Below are 25126 nucleotides of genomic sequence, written 5' to 3'. Positions count from 1 at the left end.
CTAGGCCGAGTATAGACAGTACTCAACCGAGTAGGGCGTACTCTACCGAGTACCTGAATTACTCGACCGAGTGTGCTCTATGTGACATTTTGATCAGTTACTGGAGTCTGAACACTCAGCCAAGCAGTCAGTATACTCGGCCGAGTTGCTTGTACTCGACCGGGTACCTATGTGTACTCGACCGAGTACCTCTTTACCGGATGTGATATTTATTTTGAGTCATAGGCTATGTGCTTACGTTTGTCTTGGTTATTAAAGCTCAATATTCCGCCAAAGAGATCTACTGCATATATCAATGCTTCTGAGATAAGCTTAGATGAGATTGCTAGGATTATCGACCAAGAAGAGGCACTCACTAAGGCCCTATAAAATGTAGGGAAGGGAGTGTAAGTAGTTGTTGATGCAACCCGGATGAGCACCACTATTTCCCGCTTCAACCCTACTACTTATGAAAGCACATGTGAGCCCAAATTGCTCGATAACTGGCACCGGGTGATGGAAAGTGTGTTGGAAGTTGTTAACTGTCCAAAGGATATGAAAGTGGAATAGGCTGCATTATATCTGAGAGATGAAGTTGGGGTGTAGTGGCACCGTGAGAGAGAGGTTGCACGGGAATATTACAAGAACATGGGTAAACCTACGATTCCTTGGGCAAAGTTCAAGAAGGCAATGAGGAACCACTTCGTTCCGGAACATATCTATAGCAAGTTGAGGGCCGAGTTTGACACTTTTGCTATGACCGATAGTATGACTGTGGCTGAGTACTATCACAAGTTCAATGAACGGCACGCTACACGAAGGATACGAAGTTAAGTCAGCTGAGTCTGGCTCTCCGTTTCGAGAGGGGGTTATCGCTGAATATTATGGAGAAGCTACCGGATGGAGTGATTTCGGATCTAAAGGAAGTCTATGAGAGAGTAGGACATGCGGAGAGATTGGTTGACATGGCCAAGGTTGCCAAAGAAAAGGGAAGTAAGAAAAGAAAAGCTGAGAATGAGGGTGGCACCAATCAAGCTTCAAGCGTGGTAACCATAACCAGGCTACAGCTTATTCTGGTGGGTGTGGCTTTAGTGGGGGATCTCGTGTGTGGGGAAGAGGTGATCAGAGTACGAACAACAACTCTACCTTAGAATGCTTCAACTATGGCGGGATAGGCCACAAGCGGTTTGAGTGTAAGAGTGCTGGGGGAGGAGGCTTTCCGCGATCTTATCAGGGGAACCATTCGCAAACTCTGAGTCAGAGTCTGGTGAGTAATAGGCCGGGTGGGTCATGGAATAATCAAGGAGGTTAGAGCAACTATGGCGGCCATAACCGCCACAGTGGTGGATCCTATCACCGCCCGAACAACAGTGTGAATCAAAATTCGGTGGCCAAGCCTACTATCTCGGCAACTATGGTACAAGGGGGAGGGCAGAAGAGTAGTGGTAAACTATTCATCATGGGTAAACAGGCGGGTGAGGATGATGCACAAGTCGTCACTGGTACTTTCCTTGTTAATCATAAACCGACTTTTATTTTATTTGATTCAGGGGGAACCCATTCATTTGTGTCTAGAGGTCATGCTTTAACAATGGGTTTGGGGGAGTATGAGTTGGTAAAAGATAATGTGTTTTTACCATCGGGGGAGTCAGTGTCATGTCATAAGTTATATAAAAGGGTGTCTATGGTGGTTGGGTAAGTAGACTTACCAGTTAACTCACTAGAGTTTCCTATGGATGGATTTGAGGTCATAGTCGGGATGGATTGTTTGGGTAAGTATGAGATGAAGATAGACTGTTGTCAAAAGAAGATGTCTTTAAATGGTCCTAAAGAAATTAGAGTGTCATATCGGGGGTATGTTGTAAAATCCAAGGTAAATATGATTGAACCAATGACTTTAAAGTCATGTTTGAGAAAGGGGTGTCCTATGATCCTTTACCATGTGAGGGATACTCGGGTGGAGGAGCCATCAGCAGCAGAGATACCGGTTGTGAGTTAGTTCGATGATGTTTTTCCGGATGAGATACCAGGGTTACCTCCTAAGAGGGACATTGACTTCAGTGTAGAGCTTAAACCAGGGAAGGGACCTATATCAAAGGCTCCGTACCGTATGGGACAAAAAGAGTTGGAAGATCTGAAGAATCAGCTGAATGAGTTGTTGGATAAAGGATACATTCGACCTAGTGTATCGCCTTCGGGTGCGCCGGTTCTATTCATGAAAAAGAAGGACGATAGTATGAGGTTGTGCATCGACTACAGAGAGCCAAACCATGTTATCGTGAAGAACAGGTATCCTTTACCGAGGATTGATGATCTTTTTCATTAGCTGAGTAGAGTTGGGGTATTTTCAAAGATTGATCTAAGATCAGGTTATCACTAGTTAAAGATTGCGGATGAAGATATTCCCAAGACAGCTTTTCGGTCGCGGTATGGCCATTATGAGTACGTGGTGATGCCTTTTGGGTTGACAAATGCACCGACAGTGTTTATGGATCTTATGAACCAGATCTTCAGTCCAGTTCTGGATAGATTCGTGGTGGTTTTCATCGATGATATCCTAGTCTATTCCAAGACTAAGAAATAACATGAGGAGCATTTGAGGTTGGTATTGCAAACTTTGCGAGACAACCATCTATATGCTAAGTTATCCAAATGTGAGTTATTGTTGGAGAAGGTGGTCTTTCTGGGCCATGTGATTTCAAAGGATGGTGTAGCTGTGGATCCTAGTAAGATCGAGGTGGTGTCAAAAAATGAAGCACCGAAGAATGTTTCTGAAATTCAGAGTTTCGTGGGTTTGACTGGATATTACAGGAGGTTCAAGAAGGATTTTTCCATGATTGCTAGACCTATGATAGCTTTGATAAGGAAAGAGACCATATTCCGTTGGGATAAGAGTTGTGAGACGGCGTTCCAAACATTAAAGGAGCGTTTCACTATAGCTCCCGTCTTAGCTTTGCCAGAGGGGATTGAGAAAATCGAATTCTATACTGATGCTTCGAAAAATGGGTTGGGGTGTGTCTTGATGCAAAATAGAAAAGTCATTACCTATGCTTCGAGACAGTTGAAGCCATACGAAGAAAACTATCCTACTCATGATCTGGAATTGGGTGCGCTTGTATTTGCTCTGAAGATTTGGAGGCATTATCTATACGGGGCAACCTTTAATGTGTTTTAAGATCATAAGAATTTGAAGCACATCTACACTCAAAAGGGGTTGAATATGCATCAGAGGAGATGGATAGAACTGATTGGTGACTAAGATATAGAGATCATATATCATGAGGAGAAGGCTAATGTGGTTGCAAATGTTTTGAGTAGGAAGAGTATGCATTCGTTATGCACTGTCATGTCATTGATGAAATTGAAAGATAAAATAAATAAGATGGGGATTCATATAATTCGCAAGGGAGAGATACCATTGGGGATTTGACCACCGAACCCGAACTTTATGATGACATCAAAAGGAAACAAGTACTTGATCCCAAAATTCGGGAGTGGAAGGCAGGGGTGGATAAAGGTACGGTTTCGAGATTTTTTATCCATACAGATGGGAGTGTCTGATTCAATAGGAAGTGGTGTGTACCTAATAATGCTGAGTTGAAGAAACTGATTATGATAGAGGCTCATTGCACTTCTTATTCGGTAAATCTGGGAGGTGACAAGCTCTATAAGAACTTGATGAAGACGTTTTGGTGGCCCGATATGAAGAAAGAGATAGCAGAATTTGTGACTAGGTGTTTGACTTGTCAGAGAGTCAAGGGGGAGAAGCGGAGACCACTAGGTAAGATTTAGTCACTTAAGGTGCCCGAATGGAAATGGGAATCGATTTCTATGGATTTTATTGGGGGTTAGCGAGAACTCAGCAGGGTCATAACATGATTTGGGCAATTGTCGATCGTCTGACAAAGTCAGCTCATTTTATTTCAATAAAAGATACTTGGAGTAAGATTCAGCTGGCTAATGGATGCCGGAAGCATGTGGTATAACTTCACGGGGTACAAAAGAATATCGTGTCGGATAAAGATGCGAGGTTTATATCACGGTTTTGGTAAGAGTTGCAGGATTTAATGGGGACTACCTTAAAGATGAGCACGGCGTTCCATCCTGCGACAGATGGTTAAACTGAAAGGACCATCAAAACCTTAGAAGATATGTTGTAAGCTTGTGTGATGGAGTTTGGTGGGAGTTGCGAAGATTGAATTAATTTGATTGAGTTTTCATATAACAATAGCTATCACACGATTCTTGTAACGACAACATTCGAGGCATTGTACGGGAGGAAATGTAGGAGTTCAGTGTGTTGAGAAGATAGCGCTGAAGCTCTGGTTTTAGGACCACAAATGGTGCAAGATATGATTTAGCGGGTATAGTTGATTCGACAAAAATTGAAAGCAACTCAGGATCGGCAAAAGTGTTATGCAGATTTGCATCGCAGGGATATCGAGTTCGAGGTGGGTGACAAGATTCTTTTGAAAGTGTAACCTATGCGCGGCGTTATGAGGTTTGGCACGAGAGGGAAGTTGAGCCATAAATTCATAGGTCCATATTAGATTTTAGATCGGATAGGTGAAGTAGCTTATCGGCTAGCTTTGCCACCATCTCTTGATCGGGTGCGTAATGTATTTTATGTGTCACAACTTCGAAAGTATGTGAGTGTTCCATCTCATGTACTTGAGGTGGAGAATATTGAGCTCAATGAAGCGTTTACTTATGCGGAGGTGCCAATGAAGATATTGGATCGTAAGGTGCGCAAGATAAGGAACAATGAAACCATCTTGCTTAATGTGTTATGGTCTAACCACAATGTTGAAGAGGCTTCATGGGAGCCGGAAGACGCAATGAGGGAGCCTTATCCACATCTTTTTGATCAGGTATGTTTAGTTAAGGGGTCATAACCTTTGTCTTTTAAGGGGGGTGGGCGATAATCGCATATGTTTTGGGTAGTTTAAAGGTCAGGTTGATTATGTGGTTATAGTTTGGTTATGGTTGGGCGTAAGTTTCTTTTTGATCTTTTCTAGTTGCGTGGTTAGTAGGTTGGATTATGCATGGTTCTAACAGGTATGGTGTGAACTTCGGGGATGAAGTTCGCTTTTAAGGAGAGAAGACTATAACGCCATAAATTTCTGGGCACAGTGAACTCCGTCTAGTAGGCTATACTCCACCGAGTGGGTCGTCGAGTGTTTTTAGATAGGCTACTGTCTTGGGTGTACTCGGCCAAGTACGTGAGGAACTCGGTCGAGTAGGGCGTACTCGGTCAAGTATGTCATGTACTCGATCGAGTACCCGGTCTGTCGGATTATATTTCAGCGGTTTTGATTAAAATTATTAGAGGAGTATAGATTTCGCTTAATCAGTTTCTAAAACATTTTTACAAAACCTAATTTACGTTCACTACTCCCCTAATCATCTTCATTAATTCCTAAACCTGGACCAATCGATTGTGAGTTCTCGCATCTCGTTTTCTGCGTTGATTACTTTGGTAAGTCTCTAGTATTTCCTTAATCAGTTTATGGTTATCGTTAGGTGTTTATGTAAACCCTAATTTGGGTTAGATTGGGGGATACAGATTGATTGATGTTGGTTGTGATTAGTATTATTTGGTTATGTAACACCCCCACTTTTAAGCTAAATTTTAAATTACAGATCGTTGTTAGGTGACGATTTCGTAGAGGAGCAGTTCTATCTTGCGTGATTGTTGTCTTTTGGAATTCGCGAATAAGGTAGGGTTTCCCTACTCAGTCCTTGTACGATTGTTGTTCGGTGATATGGTGATTGTATGATTTCCTATTGTGATAGTATTGTGGTGATTTTGTATTATTTGTATCATTGGTATTGATTGTGGAGCCATTCTCGGGAGATGGTCTTCACCCCCATGCTCGCACCTTGTGGCTCCCATCACAAGGGGATGTGCACATTAATGATCTGGGTGCACTCATTAGAATGAGTGTGGCTTAGGTTGCGAGGTTATTGTCTCTCACTGGTGGTGTAGGTACCTATTGCGATGGGTAACCTGGTGGATCTGGGCTGCGGTTCAGATAACGTACTTGGAGGTTAGAGATTGTATTGTTACAGGATTGAATTGGATGGTTTATTTTTGTTGTTGTAGTCATGTTTTATTGTGCAGTTGACTGACCCCTTTTCATTATTGCAAAACCTGCGGTGATCCATTGGGGGATGGTGAGCGGATATCTAGTGGGTTTTGGTTGATTGAGCTTATCGCGGTATGGATGGAAGGATCGCCGAGTCTAGCTAGCCCTGTTGTGTCAACATTAGACGATCACTTTTATTGGATTTGTATTTTCAGTTTTGGATTTTTGGTATTCTTGTTTGTATTCGATTAAACTTTTATTCACTTTAATTAATTGTTCTTTTATGGTCTATTTGATATACTCTATCTTCGGCAACCGAGATGGTAGTACTTTCATTTGCTAAGATAGGCCTTCTTAAGACACTCTGGTAGATAGGGGTGTTACAATAGCATTTATGACATAAAGGGGATTAGTCCTAGCTTTTGTATGCATAGAATTACCTTAGAGGAAGGGAATCGGCCTGCGGTTGAAGGTCAACGACGTCTAAACCCCAAGATGGGGGGACGTTGTCAAAAATGAGGACCTTAAGCTCTTTGATGCGGGTATAATCTACCCAATCACCGATAGTAAGTGGGTAAGTCATGTCCATGTTGTCCCCAAGAAAGGGGGAATGATAATAGTTGAACAAGAGGATGGAACTTGCATACCTACTAGGCCGGTGATCGGGTGGAGGATGTGCATAGATTATCGGAAATTGAATGCCTTCACCCTTAAGGATCACTTCCTAATCCCCTTTATAGACCAAATGCTTGAACGTTTGGCCGAGCATAAGTGATATTGCTTTCTTGAAGGTTATTCGGGATTCTTTCAAATCCTAATTCATCCCGATGACCAAGATAAAACAACCTTTACTTGCCCTATTGGCATCTATGCCTATAGAAGGATCCCCTTCGGGTTTTATAATGCACTTGACACCATCCAAAGGTGTATGACAGCAATATTCTCTGACTTTATTGAGAAGAGTATGGAGGTCGTCATGGACGACTTTAATTAGTGTCCATGGAGACAACATTGATCATGGTTTGTCAAATCTTGCTTGTGTTCTTAAAAGATGTGAGGAGGAGAACCTCATTCTAAATTGGGAAAAAACGCATGGTACAAGAGAGGGTTGTGCTCGGCCACATCGTGTCCAAGAGAGGCATAGAGGTTGATAACGTAAAGGTTGTCGTGATAGAAAACCTCAAACCACCTACCAATGTTAAAGAGTTGAGAAGTTTTCTAAGTCACGTCAGATTCTCTCTATGGTTTATCCAAGAATTTTCAAAAATGACCAAGCCATTGACCTCTTATCTTCTCAAGGATGCTCCTTTTGTATTTGACGACTCCTGTCTTGATGCTTTCCATAGGTTGAATAAGGAACTTGTATCAGCTCCTATAATTAAGTCACCGGATTGGAGTCTACTGATGCATGTCCTAAATATGATGTTTTACACCCTCTTTTATACGCATTTCAGAGCTCAATTAGGTAGTTTATGCTACTATTTTCCCTATTTCCCTCTACTTTTGTGTTTTTGTGTAATATTGCAGAAATGTGAAGAATCCAGCGGAAATCGAGCCAAATCTGTCCCTAAGTACTTGGCATGGGATTTAACATGAAGATTTGACTCGGGAAGCGAACTTGGTGCGCGTATCAAGGCCTGAAAGATAGATTTGCGAGAGTTTCAGAAGCGGATTACCAGCTACAGCAGTCTATAGACTGACCTACGCGGTCTATAGACTGTCAGAATGCTGAACAGAAGTCTGCAGGAAAGAGAAGCAGTCGATCGACTGATTCCTTGGGTCGATCGACCAGAGCACGATGATCAGAAGCTTCTGTACAGCGCATCTTGGTCGATCGACCGGTCATAATGGTCGATCGACCTCTATTTTAATCTGACGCAAATTAAAAGGACGAGAAGTTAGAAGCCCAATTGTAATTAGGTTTTAAGAATAAGAATCACGCTATATTCCTATATAACGTGAACCCTATGTTTCAGAACATGCATCGGGTTAGGATATCGAATTAATTAGGGTTCAATACACAAAAGTTGAATTTTAATTATTTTCATTAGTTGAGATTAATTTTCATCAATAAAGTTTTCTTTGGCATTGAGTTTGGTCTTTTCTCTTCAATTATTCTTTACGGTATTCCTCTGTTCCTTTATTCAATTTCATTGCTTTAATTCTTCCGTAGTTTAGAATTACTAGTTTAGATTTCCCAAAGCCAAATTATCGTTTCATGTTAGTTATCTATTTAGTTAATTCAATTATGTATTCAATTGCTTTATTTATTAATTTTATTGTTGTTATTATCACCATCATGAGTAGCTAAATCCTTTGTGTTAATATGTAGGGGATCTGTAGGTTAGACGGTTTCGACTTAGGCGACCTGTTATCGGGCTCTGGTCGATCGACCGACCTACATGGTCGATCGACCGCCGCGTGTTAGATTAGCTGCGTCTTATTTAATTTAATTGCTATATTTGACGAATCGAGTGCACGCGACTAGTTGAATGCTTAGGAATTGACCGACCCGACAGATCGAAAGATGGGGAGGGAAATAGACTACTTAATTAAGACGACTAAATTAATAAGATCGAGAGGTAAGTCAATTTAGGCTTTAAGTATCATTAATCAGGAACGAAAGTTAGTATTAGTGAGATTTAGGGACCCGTAGCTTAGGCCGAAAGGTTTCTACCTGTTAAATTGGACCGAGAGGACTTTTTATTTTCCCGTCCAACATGCTTAAAACAGTTTACTTAGAGTTGCCGCCGTCGAAACTACAGTGAACCGACCATCTTAGCATTCTTTTAATATTTGTTTTCATCTGTTTTCATCTACTGCTCATTTATTTGTTTTAAGTTTAATTTTAATTTGATTGCCTTTAGTTATAGAACTGTTCAAATCAAACCCCCCTCACAACTGTTACTTTAGACTAAAATTAGACAACTATTAATTGCATCGCCTCTCTGTGGTTCGACCCTGACTGCCACTAGCTATAGTAGTAGTTTGGATTATAAATTTATCTTTGATACTCCACGACGGTATCAAATTTTGGCGCCGTTGCCAGGGAGGCAATTGTTTAAATTTTTAGTTGTTTTTATTTTAGTCTTTATCTTAGTTTAAGGGACATCTGTTCCTTAAACTCTTCTCATATTCTACTTGTAGTTTCCTCTTATGCGCAGGTCACAGGGTGGTGAATTACGACCGTTAGATCCTGAGATCGAAAGGACTTTGCGTGAGTTGAGATGATCATCTAGAGTATTGCCGACAGAGGAAGAGCTGAGTACTCTGTCCAGTTACTACGAGAACGAGTAATTTGAGGAGGATCCACCTTCGTCTCCTATTTCTACTTCTTCAGCTGAGACCGTTACATCTCCAGATATGGCTGAAGAAGCAAGTATAGCCAATCACTCCGAGCCAAAAGCTGAGAATCTCTATAAGGGATTCGCGTTTCCAGTCGGGACGGAAATAAAATTCGAAGCAAAACCGTCCTACATCAACTTGGTTGAGAGAAACCAATTTTGGGGAGCTGCGAATGAAGATGCGGCTAAACATATGGAGATATTCATTGACTACTGTTGTTCCATACCCCCACCAGCAGGTGTGACCCGGGACCAGATAAAAGAGAAGATGTTCATATTCTCGCTTCGCGATGCTTCTAGGGAGTGGTACCGAGATCTGGATCGAGCTGCCAATGGGATTACTGATTGGAATTCACTGGCCCTATAATTTTATAAGAAATATTTCTTTGCATCAAAGACTAATGCGATTAGAGCTTAGATCACAAGCTTTAAACAGGGTCCTGATGAAGATTTTCATGAGGCGTGGGTCCGTTTCAAAAAGCTGGTGCGATCTATTCCACACCATGGGTTTGAGAAATGGTTTCTGTGCAACCAGTTTTATAATGGTCTTTATGATGATCAGATAGTTGTTCTAGATGCTGCAGCTAATGGGAGATTTCAAGAAAATAGTGGTGAGACAAAGGGGTGGAAAATCATCGATGACCTGGCCACCCATAAAGCTGAGCATGGGAATTCTAGAGGAAATCAGAGAAGATCGGCTGAATCTCCTGCTGTAGCTGCAATAGAGGCCCTTACTGCGAGGTTTGACAAATTAGATTTTGGGGGATCCCAAAAAGGTGGGATATATAAAGTTAATGCAGTTTTAGACGGTCCCTTTACATGCAAAAGATGTGGAGGAGAGGGACATGTTTTGGAGTCTTGTACTAGTTCGAATGAAACATGTGCGGCCTTTCAACACTTTAGGCAGACTGGTACTTATCCCGATCCCTCTAATGTCCACCCCAATTTGAGGTGGACTAACCAGAATGTCCTTAATCCAGGTCCACAGCAGCAGCAGCAGCAGCAGCAAAGCTATGTGCCCCCTCATAAGCAGCAGCAATATCAAAAGCCTTACTATGTGCCTCAGCAGCAGCAATTTCAAGGTTCCGATATTTCTGAATTGAAAAACATAGTTCAGAATTTATCGGGTTTGCTGCAAAAGGAGTCTCTAGCTAGAGAGACTTCTACAAAATGTTGGAGAGTCAAATTGCCCAATTGGCAAGCAAAAGTGCAACTAGAGCTCCGGGGCATTTACCGTCGCAGCCGGATCAAAAAGAGACTCTAAATACGATTACTTTGAGGAGTGGGTCTACCCTTGATGGGCCCACTATGGTCGAAGATGTTACTGGAAAAGATGAGGCGGAACCGAGTAAGAAAAAGGCTGGAATGAACAGTAGCAAGAAAAAGACGATCAGCAGGTACATCAGTCGATCGACTGACACACCTGGTCGATCGACCAGTTCAGATAACTTGAGGGACTACTTATTTCGGGGTACGACAACTACGAAATTATCGAGGCAAGATCCAAATGCTGATGGGTCAGTTTCGGTTCCAAAGTACGACCCTACGATGGTTAATGGTTCATTCCTGAGACGGTCTGAAGAAGGTTCGAATTACAACAAGTACAAAGTAGCGGATTTTCAGCCTAAATCCACTGATGCCGGTATGAGAGACCTAGAGGAGAGGGCTACGTTGCTTGTTACAGCCCCGTACCCAGAGAGATTGGTGCCGACAAAGGAACAGGTATCGTTTAACAAGTTTGAAAATGTTATTCGTAGTTTAAATGTGCAAGTTCCTTTCTTAGAATTAGTTAATCAAGTGCCTGCTTACATGAAATTTATGAAGCAACTGTTGTCTAAAAATAAGTCACTTGATACTGTGCAATCTATCGCACTAACTGAGGAGTCATGTTCCTATTTGACTCATACTGCACCTCATAAGTTAGAAGACCCAGGTAGTTTTTCAGTCCCATGTAATATTTGCACTTTTTCTATTGAGAAGGCCTTGTATGACCTAGGGGACAGTATTAGTGTTATGCCTTTAAGTCTTGCTAAAAAATTGAAATTGACTAAGTTTGCAATCACAAACATGACAGTACAGATGGCTGATCGTTCTGCGGTCCAGCCCATAGGAGTCTTAGAGGATATTCCTGTGCAAATAGGAAAGTTCTTTTTCCCAATTGACTTCGTTGTACTAGATATACCCGAGGATGCTCACATCCCTATCATTTTGCGTAGGCCATTTCTGCACACTGCTGGTGCAGTTATAGATGTTGGCTCAGGGACATTGACCTTTAAGGTGGGGAAACAGTCCATTGTTTTTGCCCAGACCTATAAGAAGAAGGCTGCTATGTACCCAGTAACTTGCAACGTAGCTAAATCTTATGTTGTGTTGCCTGATATGCCTGCCCCTATGCCTATTTTTGCGCTCCTAACACCTCCGCCCCAGTTTGGGAGCAAATTGGAGGAAGATCCCTCTGTTTTGACTGTTGTAGGGCCTGGTTTGGGGAAGTTAGAGCCGCATATTACTCCAGTTGCGAAGGAGCCAATCGTTCAAAGAGGCGGTCTAGGATGTCTTAGCTATGGCACAGATGAGGAGCCTGATGAGGAGCCAGTCAAGGTGACGGAGTCCGATTTGGATTTTGACGAGCCAGACAAGGTCATTGATTGGGAAGATGTTAGAGATGTTGATCCGTTGAGTTCTGCGGATATCGGAGTTGTTAGGAGTGCAGCTGAGGAAATGAGTACTGTAGAGGCTACCTCTTGTAGCCATAAGCCGAGCAAGTGGGCCATTCCGTGGCCATTCTTGATCAACTATTAGTTGATTAAGACTTTTTGAAAACATGTTATTGCTTTTGTTAGACTTTTTATTGCTTTGGTGTGCGCGAGACTTCGCTTTAATAAGTTTGCTTAGGATTTAAAGACTTTAGACTGTTACTTTGGGTTTTACGCAATTTTTAGCGCGTTATTATGTGTATTTGTAGGTTCATAGACCACATTAGCTCAATTTATTGAGCTAATTCGAAGAAATCAGAAACTTACAGCAGGTATCTCAGTCGATCGACTGGTTTGTGTGGTCGATCGACTGTGCCGGAACTCCAGGGGCTTCTGTTCCTATCACCCTGGTCGATCGACTGACTGGTATGGTCGATCGACCACCTTCGCTGTTGTACCTGTTCACGACCATTCCCCTGTTGTGTTTGGTCGATTTGTGGAGTTGAGGGAGTCTTTTCTCCACTTATTCTCCGATTCATTTCTGTTTTCTTCTGTTTTTTTTATTTTGCACATAATTTTGCGTTTCGTAAATTTCTTTCTCGAAATTACGCGTGGTACTTTCGTCTCTTTTCAGGTACTTATGGTAGCATTGCTGGCTACTGAAACCTCCTAGCTCACGCTGGTTTGGGGAGGTTTCCTGCTGCGCTTAAAGTCTTGTGAGTTTCCGAGTCTTTCTTTTATGCCAATTTTAGTTATAATTCCGCAAATCCCAATTTCCTTTGCTTATCTTTCATTATATGATTTTGCACAATGGGGATATTCTGTGATTTGGTTTGGGGAAGGGTTTTGCGTCGCATTCATTATATTTTGCGTTCACGTTTACATTTTTGTGTTGCATTGTTGTTTATTTTCCTCTTATATAAAGAAAATTCAAAAAATTCAAAAATTCAAAAAATCCAAAAAATGCTTGTTTATTTTAGCATATAGGTCGAGTCGGAACGGTAGTATTTCAATGATGACATTGCATTTTCAGCTGTTTTATACCTAAGCCTTGCTAACTGACATGTTATTAGTAGAATCAAATATGCATAATCTACGAGTTTTCGTTAATTTATTTGCTGAATCTTGAGACTTGACTTAGATTTTTGGCAAACTACATTATATTCTGAGGTTTAGAGCTTATAACTGGTGTCATCCATAACCGGTTTCTTTAGGAATGTGAGTAGTACTCCTTATAAGAAATGTTACATAAATAGGCATAAATATGAACTAATCTGCTTAATACCTGTATGCATTCGGGTTTGTGGTTTGTTGACATATGTGGAAGAGGTTCCCTTTTATCCATTTTACCCATAAGCCCCACAAAAGCCAAATTTGCCTTTTTTGTCCCATAAGCTACATTCCATATTTAGCCTACCCTTACTGAGCTAGTATTGGTAGTCGTTCGGGAATATTTTCTTGCATTTTGGTTTTTATGTCTCTTATTGAGAATGTTGGTGAAATGATTGATGGGAAAGAAAAAGAAAGAAAAAAAATGATTCGAGAAAAAAAGAGGATCAGTCGGTCGACCGTCCCACTTGGTCGATCGACTGCTTGCTGCAGTAGCGAAAGAAATGATTCGAAAAAAAATCACATGATTGAATCTTCATTAGTTGGTGATTTTATATTCCCATGTTGCGATTAATATCATTTGGGGAATTAAGTTTGTATGGAGATTGTGAGATTAGTGCTAATCATTAGCACCGGTTTTATTGTTGAATCTTGAGTAAGAAAGTTGGATGTTGTTATAATTTGGTGTTTAGTAAGTTCTTAGCTTGGCTTTAAATCCTCTATTCCAAATTTATCTAGCCCCTTCTTACCCATAGCCTCACATATCCAAATTGTACCTCGGCATGTGTCATGGTCTTTAATGGTTGGAATGCATATGTACGGTTGTAGAGATTATTTTCATATTAAACTGCAGGCATGTTCTATAGGTCGTAGTTAGGTGAGTGTCATTAGAAAATTACTTCTTTCTATCTTTTACATAGATTCACCTATGCTTATTTGTGTGATATGAGCGACCCGTGAGAGTCCATAATGATAAGTCTCTATAGTTAACGGTTCAGCAGTTTTTAACGACTACATAACTCGTTTGCATGATTCATATTGCTAACTGATTGTTAGTTGTTGCATTAAACTGGTTTAGGCTTTATAGTTGCATTTCGCTCTCAGATTGAACTCGTTCCACTAGGTTTTAAGATCGAGTCTAGTTCTTGCTTGGGGACAAGTAAGGGTTTGGTTTGGGGAAGTTTGATGCGTGTCCTAAATATGATGTTTTACACCCTCTTTTACACGCATTCCAGAGCTCAATTAGGTAGTTTATGCTACTATTTTCCCTATTTCCGTCTACTTTCGTGTTTTTGTGTAATATTGCAGAAATGTGAAGAATCCAGCGGAATCCGAGCCGAATTCGTCCCTAAGTGCTTGGCATGGGATTTGACATGAAGATTTGACTCGGGAAGCGAACTTGGTGCGCGTATCAAGGCCTGAAAGATAGATTTGCGAGAGTTTCAGAAGCGGATTACCAGCTACAGCAGTCTATAGACAGACCTACGCGGTCTATAGACTGTCAGAATGCTGAACAGAAGTCTGCAGGAAAGAGAAGCAGTCGATCGACTGATTCATTGGGTCGATCGACCAGAGCACGATGATCAGAAGCTTCTGTACAGCGCATCTTGGTCGATCGACCGGTCATAGTGGTCGATCGACCTCTATTTTAATCTGACGCAAATTAAAAGGACGAGAAGTTAGAAGCCCAATTGTAATTAGGTTTTAAGAATAAGAATCACGCTATATTCCTATATAACGTGAACCCTATGTTTCAGAATAGGCATCGGGTTAGGATATCGAATTAATTAGGGTTCAATACACAAAAGTTGAATTTTAATTATTTTCATTAGTTGAGATTAATTTTCATCAATAATGTTTTCTTTGGCATTGAGTTTGGTCTTTTCTCTTCAATTATTCTTTACGGTATTCCTCTTTTCCTTTATTCAATTTCATTGCTTTAATTCTTCCGTAGTTTAGAATTACTAGTTTAGATTTCCCAAAGCCAAATTATCGTTTCATGTTAGTTATCTATTTAGTTAATTCAATTATGAATTCAATTGCTTTATTTATTAATTTTATTGTTGTTATTATCACCATCATGAGTAGCTAAATCCTTTGTGTTAAGATGTAGGGGATCTGTAGGTTAGACGGTTTTGACTTAGGCGACCTGTTATCGGGCTCTGGTCGATCGACCGACCTACATGGTCGATCGACCGCCGCGTGTTAGATTAGCTGCGTCTTATTTAATTTAATTGCTATATTTGACGAATCGAGTGCACGCGACTAGTTGAATGCTTAGGAATTGACCGATCCGACAGATCGAAAGATGGGGAAGGAAATAGACTACTTAATTAAGATGACTAAATTAATAAGATCGAGAGGTAAGTCAATTTAGGCTTTAAGTATCATTAATCAAGAACGAAAGTTAGTATTAATTAGATTTAGGGACCCGTAGCTTAGGCCGAAAGGTTGCTACCTGTTAAATTGGACCGAGAGGACTTTTTATTTTCCCGTCCAACATGCTTAAAACAGTTTACTTAGAGTTGCCGCCGTCGAAACTACAGTGAACCGACCATCTTAGCATTCTTTTAATATTTGTTTTCATCTGTTTTCATTTACTGCTCATTTATTTGTTTTAAGTTTAATTTTAATTTGATTGCCTTTAGTTATAGAACTGTTCAAATCAAACCCCCCTCACAATTGTTACTTTAGGCTAAAATTAGACAACTATTAATTGCATCGCCTCTCCGTGGTTCGACCCTGACTGCCACTAGCTATAGTAGTAGTTTGGATTATAAATTTATCTTTGATACTCCACGACGGTATCATCTATCTTTCGAGATTAGGTGTGATGCTTTTGACTATGCGGTTGTAGCGGTTTTGGCAAAAGTTCTTGACAAGAGGCACCACGTCATATACTAATCAAGCAGGACCCTTGAGCAAGCACCATGCAACTACTCCACTACGGAAAGGGAGATGTTATAAATTATGCATGCCATTGAGAAGTTTTGACCTTACTTATTTGGGTCAAAAGTTGTGGTGTATACGGATCACGCCGCAATTTGCCAACTCATGTTGAAGAAAGATGTCAAGCCTAAACTTATTAGGTGGGTACTTCTACTTCAAGAGTTTGATCTTGAGATTAGAGACAAAAAGGGATCTGAGAATGTTGTAGCGGATCATTTGTCAAGATTGACGATTGAAGATCATGGGGTGAAAGATGATTGTGGGCCAATTAATGAATGGCTTAGAGAAGATAGCTTGATGGAAGTGAATGCAAGAGTGCCATGGTATGCTTATTTGGCGAATTATTAGGTGAGTTGGTTCATACCCGACGAGCTTGATAAAGAGTAAGAAGAAAGTTGAAGCATGATGCTACGAGATATTTTTTGGATGACCTATTTATTTTCCCGAAGTGTAGTGATGGCAGGTTTAGAAGGTGTGTTTCTAAGGAGGAAGGCATGGAGATTGTGGATCGACTACATAATTAGGCTTATGGAGGCCACTTAGCTACATCTAGGATCATAGCTAAGGTGCTCAAAAGCGGATTGTTTTGGCCTTCTATGTTCAAAAATATTCATTTCCTATTCAAATCTTGTGACGCTTGTCAAAGAACGTGAAATATTGGGAAGAGAAATGAGATGCCACTAAACAACATTGTTGAGATCGAGATTTTTGATTGTTGGGGAATAGACTTCATGGGACAATTTCCCTCCTCTTGTGAAAACGAGTACATATTGGTGGCGGTAGACTATGTGTCAAAATGGATTAAAGCCGTAGCATTCCCAACTAATGACTCAAAAGTAGTAATCAAGCTTTTCAAGAACATGATCTTTCCAAGGTTTGGAGCTCCGAGAGTGGTGATAAGTGATGGAGGCTTTCAATTACGGACAAACACTTTCAAGGCTTTATTGGCTTCTGGTGAGCCAAAGTCGGATAATATTTATAACACTTAAAACCTTAAACTAATATAGTATAGGGTAATAAGGATCGATTCACAAAGAAGACGATGTAATTGATGTGTAAATATTATAGAGTACAAATAACAAGAGAAAAGGGGGAGGGGGGGGGGGTGTTATATTGATTGATTATAACTAATGACTAATAAGACAAAACAATAAGTGAATAAGATGAATTCAGATGGCTCAAAGTCCCGAGTCAAGGTTTATCTTCTAAATAGTTAACAACTGATCATCGACTACTAATCTCTATTTATCCTTTGAGCATCCCGTTGTAAAATAAGAGTTTTAAATGTTCCTTAGACGAGTTTATATTGATTGATTATAACTAATGACTAAAAAGACAAAACAATAAGTAAATAAGATGAATTCAGATGGCTGAAAGTCCCCAGTCAAGGTTTATCCTCTAACTAGTTAACAACTGATCATCGACTGCTAATCCCAATTTATCCCTTAAGCATCCCGTTGTAAAAGAAGAGTTTTAAATGTTCCTTAGATATATTACTCAGTTCGAAACTCAATACTAAGCAACCTAATTAATGAATAATCTAATCTAAACGTCTAGATTTGATTAACTAATAGCATGAACGAATATAACAATCAACGGAAACAACGATATTTAACACACGCGGTTATTGGTTCGAATTATATATTTATTCCCTCTTTTACCCAACTACGATGAAACTCATACAAATAATTGGATTAAAGGTTGAAACTTTATCTAATGAATTGAGAAATTACGGTTTCAAACATATAAAATTCCAATAGATTGAAGGATGAAATAAATTGGCCAAATCAATTAAACATACAACAATTATATAATTAGAACGGAGAATAAATAATACTCAAGTAATACAGTAAAGGATTAAGACGATCTCACATTTAATTAAATAAAAGTTTCATAGTACTTTGAGTCGAGAAGGGAGGATTAGTTCCCCATAGTTTGCATAAGACGAATAAAAGTAGGGTTTTTCTGTTCTCCCCCAAAATTACAGGTTATTTTCTAATAAAATGAATACTAATACGTACGATGAAAATCCTCATGATTAAAAGGTAATCCCCTTTATAGGCTAGATAGTAGTAATAATAATAATAATAATAAATAATATAGTAATATTATTGATAATAATCATCAATATCTATCTACATTAATAAGGAAAACTTTTTTCGAGCGATTATAGAGTGTCTAATTTTTAGAAAATGCTAATTTATTAAATAATCTATTAGATAACGTCTCCTAAGATTTAAAGAAGTCCTATGAATTGGCAAACTTATATGATAAAAACTACATGTATTATAAAATAGATCTTAATCTTCTAATGTTTATCATAAACATATGATTCTACAAATAAACAATTAGGTACTTTTTATAAATTACCTAAAAGATAATTATAAGACTTTGTTTTGATCAGGATCACAGAGTTTGTGTCGGAATACACTAGAACACACTGATCTCTATATAAAAGGACGCATTTTAATTTTAACTCTTCATTATTTATCCTTGGTTTTAATGTTAAATTTTTGTTTTTGTTTTTATTTTTATTTTCTTATTGTTATTGTTATTGTTATTCTGATGCGTAGACATCTCTTTTTCTATAATCAGCTTAATTATTATCGTTTAACTGTTTTTGTTTATACCAAGTACGTTAAAATAGTTTTTTTCTTAATATTTCAGGGACAATTGTACACAAGATTAGTCACGGACTTATTGATGAAATCATCAACAGAAATAGCTTTCTTTTGAAATTTTGCTTTCCGGTGTGTGGAGATATGACGGAGTTTGGGTTATCTGTGTTGTATCGTGTGTATCTTGTGTATCTTGTTTTGTGTAATCAGTAACTGACCCGTTTAAATGTTTTAAAAATTGTGGTGATCCATTCGGGGGTGGTGAGCAGTTGTCTAGCAGGTATACTGTGGATACGCGCGAATTAGCTGGGGATGGAGTCGCCACGAGTCTGATAGTAGTCTTCCGCCGTGTTATCATAATACTTTTGTTACTTTAGTTGTATTTTGGTTTTAGAACAGATGTACTTTACTTTACAGTCGGTTTTGATGTAATCACTTTAAACTCGCGGCGCTGAATACGAACATCCCGTCTTGGGTATCCTTTTCCAAGGCATTCACCTCGTCATCAATAGGCAGGATGAGGTGTGAGCAATCCAAGGTTGGCTCGACCGAGTGATGTGTCGCTGTCCATGATTATGCGTGCAAGCTTTTTGTGTGGACCTTAGCCATTTAACTCTGTTTTTCAGATTTCCCACTTATTCCTCACAAAACCTTATCGCCATATCTCTCAAAATTCCACAAAATACTCCATACCTTATCCTTTAGATCTCCACCATACTTTTGGAGATTTTCTTCCTAATTCTTATTCTTGCTCATTTTTTTACACTTGTAAGTATACTCTTATCCTTTTTCCATTATTCTTTAATTAGTAAACCTTAGTTCTTTAGTGGGTTGTCTTATAGGATTTTAATTAGGGTTTTGATTAATTAATTAGGTAAACTAAAGGGTTAATTATCATTATTATTGTTATAGTATGTTGTTGTGATAGTTAGTCATAATTTGTGTGGACGGAGACTTCATTAAGGAGTCCTTCTTCCTTGCTTGCTTGAGTTCTTGGAGGTTAGCAAGAGGTAGTTTTCCCTACTTAGATTTGATAATATGGATGTTCGTTTGTGCATTGGTTATCATGAATTGGTAATTAGGGTTTAATGGCATACTAATGTAGGGTGTTTATTCATGTATTGTGATTGGGTAAGTGGATTTGGCATTATGATATCACCTTGTTGCATTATAACATGAATTGAGAATTTTGTCAATTAATTAGTTAGCTTATTGGTAAACATGTGGATTATTTTCATAAGATAGGTCATTATTATGTGGAAAGTCTTACTTGGTATATTGTCCATACTTGGTTTATTGTGAATGTTGGAGGTGGTGAATGGATGGTTTGAGTATCATGTTGGTTGTTGTTGAGGAGACGTAAGGCGGTTGGAAAACCGTCTTACACTTGGGTCGCCTCTTAGAGTTTCCCACTCCAAGAGGGACGTGCACGTTAATGATTCGAGTTTGGAAAGACTCGTGTGGATGGACACGACGTCTGGCAGGGATCCGGTTAGAGCCCGGGTCCGGTACCACGGGTGTATCTCTAGTACTTGGTTACAGACTGCGATCCGGCGGTTTGGTGACGTTGTTGCGATGCCATCACCGGGTTTAATATGGAGGAGTTATGGAGTTTTGATAACTTGCACTATTACATCATCATTTCATATCATAATCATTTAGTCTTTCACATTCACATGCATTAATGAGCATTCGTATTATTGGAGCTAACCAAAGCGTTTTCAAATATCTGTGGTAAACCATATAATGTTTTCCGCTCATATGAGGAGTAGTGGCTTGACATATTGCATGTTCATATATGTCTTGGAGGCTTGGGAGCGGTCTTCGCCTTAGTTATCGCCATTTCTTGTTGTCTAGCTTTTTGACATTATTAGACTCCACTTTTATTCGATTGGGTTGTAATATTGAGATTGCCATTTGAATATCTTAACTTGTAACTTAACTTAATTATTGTAACATTAAACTTATCTATGTTAAATTTCTTTACTTCGTTTGTTTGCACTACAAACTTGGGAAACCGAGTCATGTGACATCTCCATGGATTAAGATGACCTTGAGGAATGGCTCCCGACTTATGAGGGGTGTTACAAAGTGGCATCAGAGTGACGATTTTAGAGCCTAAACTAATGAACCAATGAACTTAGGTGTGTCCATTAAAATGAACCTGGTTTGAGTTGTAGGGAACTCGTGACAAGCTTGGGAGACGTCCCAAGTTTGTACTCTTATCCTTTTAACTCGAGTTGGTCACAACGCGCAGGGTAATGGGACGTACTTGTGTGCATATGATTGTGCATATTCTTGCTTTGTTGTTTATAAGATAGATTCATGATTGGTAGCACATGGTGTGATTAAAAGTAGTAAAGCTAAGCCAATATGAAGCATGTTGGATGTTTATATGTGGGCATGTTGATATGTTAAGTTGAGTTCTTTATAAATAGAAAAATGTTAATCACATGCTAGTATGGAGGGTAACACTGTGAGATCCCTGAAAAAATATCATTTTTAAAATAAATAATAGAATGGAGGGAGGTGGGAGTCCCCAGTAGGTTTTATAAAAAGACATACAAAAATAAGTTTAACGGAAAATGCCCTTTTGATCCCTGGTATGGGGACTGATCCATCACTCCGGTCTGAACCAAAAATTGCGGATTCAGGGGTAAAGGTACGGTGAAGGAAGGTGTTAGGCACCCGGACCGCCCATCAAACCGACGGCCTCCACTATTTACTTGTAATATTATATATTTGACGAAATTAAGACAGAAAAGAAACTTAAAAAAAAACTAACTTTACACAAGACGATATAAGTTATATACAAGGGCAAATTAACTAGGTTAATTTATATATAAATATAAATAGAGAAAATAAATAAAAGAATTAAATAAAAAGAGAGAGTAAAGAAAACTTATTTGATATTGGTACCCTCAGACCTATCTGGATGTTGACTATTAATGAATTTCGATTTTGTCGTAATTTAACGGCTCTTATGCGCTTATATGGAACTGAGACGATTTAATGTGTATAGTTTGATTTTGAAACTGGAATAGTATATTTGATACGGTATATGAGAGAGTGTTGAATTATTGGATCTGGTCTTATTTTATGTGTGTCGCTCTCTTCCCTTGTCTGTCCGTCTTAACAAGAGTATTTATAGTAATCTCACATAGAATTTGATTAGTTGTGGGTTTCGGAAAGACCAATATAGTCTTTGTCATTTACCATGATATTGCTTACGTAAGAATGTGATATGATTTACTTATTTGATCAACCTAAGGAATTCACTATCCTCTCATTCTCATGCGTAGCACGGAAGGACTCTTTCGACTATTCTTACTTATTAAATTTGATTTAATAACGCACTAAGAAATTATGGGCATTAGTGATTTCTCGAGAAATTAGCGTAAAGCGCCGTTAATTACAACATTGTCAATTTTTATTTAGTTATTTAGTTTTAACCTCATCATCGGGTACCCTTAAGGCAAGTAGACAATTTTGAGGTGTCTACAGAAGCCCCCACTTTGATCGAGCCTGAGTAAGACGAATGTCAAAGTAGTCTGGTCGGGACAGATAAAGGATAAGAAACGTACCTGGGCCTCTTATGTTACCTCTCTGGAGTAGCTGGAAACTGGGACTGGATTAGCAAAACTTTGTTTTACTAATCTGGAATGAAGCTAGTAAACATTGTTTCACCAATCTGGAAACTGGCATGGCAAAACTTTGTTTTGCCGGTCTGGAATCTGGTAAAGCCAAAATTTGTTTAGCTGGTCTAGAGTCTGGTAAAGCAAAACTCTGTTTTGCTGCTGGTCTTGAATCTGGTAAAGCTAAACTTTGTTTAGCTGGTCTGGAAACCGGCCAAGCAAAACTTTGTTTCACTTAAGAGTGAACCTGCAAAATTTGATTTCACAAGCTCGAATGTGTGTCAGAGCCCGCCGACCGAGAAATTCAAAATTTTATTTTGAAAGGGGAGTAGAATGTAAAATCTGATTTTACAAACTAGGATTTGCAAAATTTTATTTCGCAAAAAGGCAAGTTCTGAAAATTTTATTTAAAAAACTCAGATGCATGTTAGGGCCTGCCGACCAATTGATTTGAAAATTGCAAAATTTTATTTCGCAAAAAGGCAAGTTCAGAAAATTTTATTTTAAGAACTCAAATACATGTCAGGGCATGCCGAGCAATTGATTTGAAAATCGCAAAAATTTATTTCGCAAAAGGGTAAGTTCAGAAAATTTTATTTTAAGAACTCAAATGCATGTCAGGGCCTGCCGACCAATTGATTTGAAAGTTGCAAAATTTTATTTCGCAAAAGGGTAAGTTCATAAAATTTTATTTTAAGAATTCAGATGCATGTCAGGGCCTCTCGGCCAATTGATTTGAAAATTGCAAAATTTTATTTCGCAAAAGGGCAAGTTCATAAAATTTCCTTTTAAGAACTCAAATGCATGTGAGCGCGTGCCGACCAATTGATTTGAAAGTTGCAAAATTTTATTTCGCAAAAAGGCAAGTTCAGAAAATTTTATTTTAAGAACTCAAATGCATGTCAAGGCCTGCCGACCAAGATGGATTTGAAAATTGCAAAATTTTATTTCGTAAAAAGGCAAAGTTCAGAAAATTTAATTTTAAGAAATCAGATGCATCTCAGGGCCTGCCGACCAAGTTTAATTTCAAAATTTTATTTTGAAAAAAACTAGATTTGAAAATCGCAAAACTTTATTTCACGGAAAGGGCTGGAAAATTTGCAATATTTTATTTCGCAAGAATATTAGATTGAATTTTTTTTTTTACAATCATTGACTGAAATGAGCTGGAAATTTGCAAAATTTTATTTCGCATAAAGATTAGACTGAAATTTCTCACAATCTTTGATTTTGAAATTCGCAAAATTTTTATTTTACGGGAAGATGGGACTTTATGAAAAGCCCTCACTTTGGATGAATCTGGAAGATGAATGACAAAGTAGTCGACTGGAGTCCGGGAATAGTTAGTGAAAAAACTGGAGTAGTTAGTGAAAAATATATGACACCTAAAATGCAAATGCATGTCCTAAATATGATGCATATATGAATGCAAAAATGGAGTATTTTCGAAAATAGTTAAAACGAGTATTAAAAAAAATTATTTTTGAAAATATGTTGAAAAAGACGGGGTCTGACCCAAATGTGATCCAAGTAGAATTAATGGACATAGATACTATGGAAGTATCTCTGGTATGGAGAATGTTTATAATTTTTATTTGACATGTGAATTTGACTTATATTTTGATGAGTTCTGCTCTCTTTATAGTAACAAAATCTACTAATTAAGCAAAACTAATACCATAGAAATAAAATACTTTTGTGACCTTATAAATTTAGTGTACATCCCCCGAATTCTTAGATGCTGGACGAGGGTGATAAATGGAGTGGGGTAGAAGGTTCTATGGTGTTAGAAGATACTGGAGAATTGTGTGCCTCTCTCACTCACCTAAATGAATGAAAGGATCGTCCCAAAAGGTATGGAGACATGGTAACTGTAGATTGACTCGTCTAAAAAATAGAAAATGACTACTCTGAAATTTGATTGCAAATTTGACTGGGATTTTTTTTTGTCTTGTAAATCTTTTGAGAGCTTTCGACACGGGATGTGTGTATATTTGAAATTATATATTGTTCCGTCACCTGAATATGTTTGAGCTAAAAATTCATCATTTCATGCACTCGGTTAACAAATTTAATACTGGTCGTTCCACCAATTTCTATCCCCCATATTTGTTTTACTGATCTTGGATTCTCAACCCACTTTTGAAAGCCTTTTATTTTATTGCATGGGATGGACGTGTAATTCATTCCATGTGAATTTGGAGTAGAGTGATAGGCATAAATTACGGCTTTGTTGTTATTTTATGTATGACTTGTGATCGAGGACAATATTTGGATAATCAGTCGGCCATATAAAATAGGAAATTTGTAAATGAACAATCTTATGAAGTTGTGCTTAACTCGTAGTCATTTGAAATATGAAAATTTGACGAATTTGGTAGATAGAGAGTTGTGCTTATTTGGCAGTCATTTAAAATATGGAGAATTTTGATAAATCGGATAAAAATATTGAGTTTCCAAACCTAGAGGTCACCTAGCTAGACACATGGCGATCAAGGAATTATAACACCACAGGAGATGGAAAAGGTGGTCAAATGCACGCTCTCGTCCAGGCTGATTCTAAGAGGTCGATTGATTTACACCAAAGAGATACGCCCTAAAGTATTTCAAATCTATTATACTAGTTAAGGGTAAAGAGTCTATGGATCCTTATCAAATACTCAAGAGGGGGGTGTGATTGGTTTGATGATTAGCAAATGAAACGATATA

At 38.7% G+C, this 25126-nt stretch overlaps 1 protein-coding gene across 1 annotated transcript; it reads left to right on the top strand.

Moving 5' to 3' along the window:
- The first annotated feature begins 1393 nt into the window (after positions 1 to 1393).
- LOC141628938 (uncharacterized) lies at positions 1394 to 22656 on the top strand. The gene is made up of 7 exons (XM_074442022.1): positions 1394 to 1481; positions 2010 to 2268; positions 2791 to 3117; positions 3549 to 3760; positions 4546 to 4850; positions 5969 to 6029; positions 22451 to 22656. Exons 1-7 carry the CDS (start codon positions 1394 to 1396, stop codon positions 22654 to 22656), a joined length of 1458 nt encoding a protein of 485 aa, XP_074298123.1.
- The last annotated feature ends 2470 nt before the right edge of the window (positions 22657 to 25126 follow it).

Source organism: Silene latifolia, chromosome Y (assembly GCF_048544455.1).
Source record: "Silene latifolia isolate original U9 population chromosome Y, ASM4854445v1, whole genome shotgun sequence".
NCBI lineage: Eukaryota > Viridiplantae > Streptophyta > Magnoliopsida > Caryophyllales > Caryophyllaceae > Silene > Silene latifolia.
Note: the sequence above shows the minus strand (reverse complement) of the source record. Positions and strands in the feature narration are given on the sequence as shown.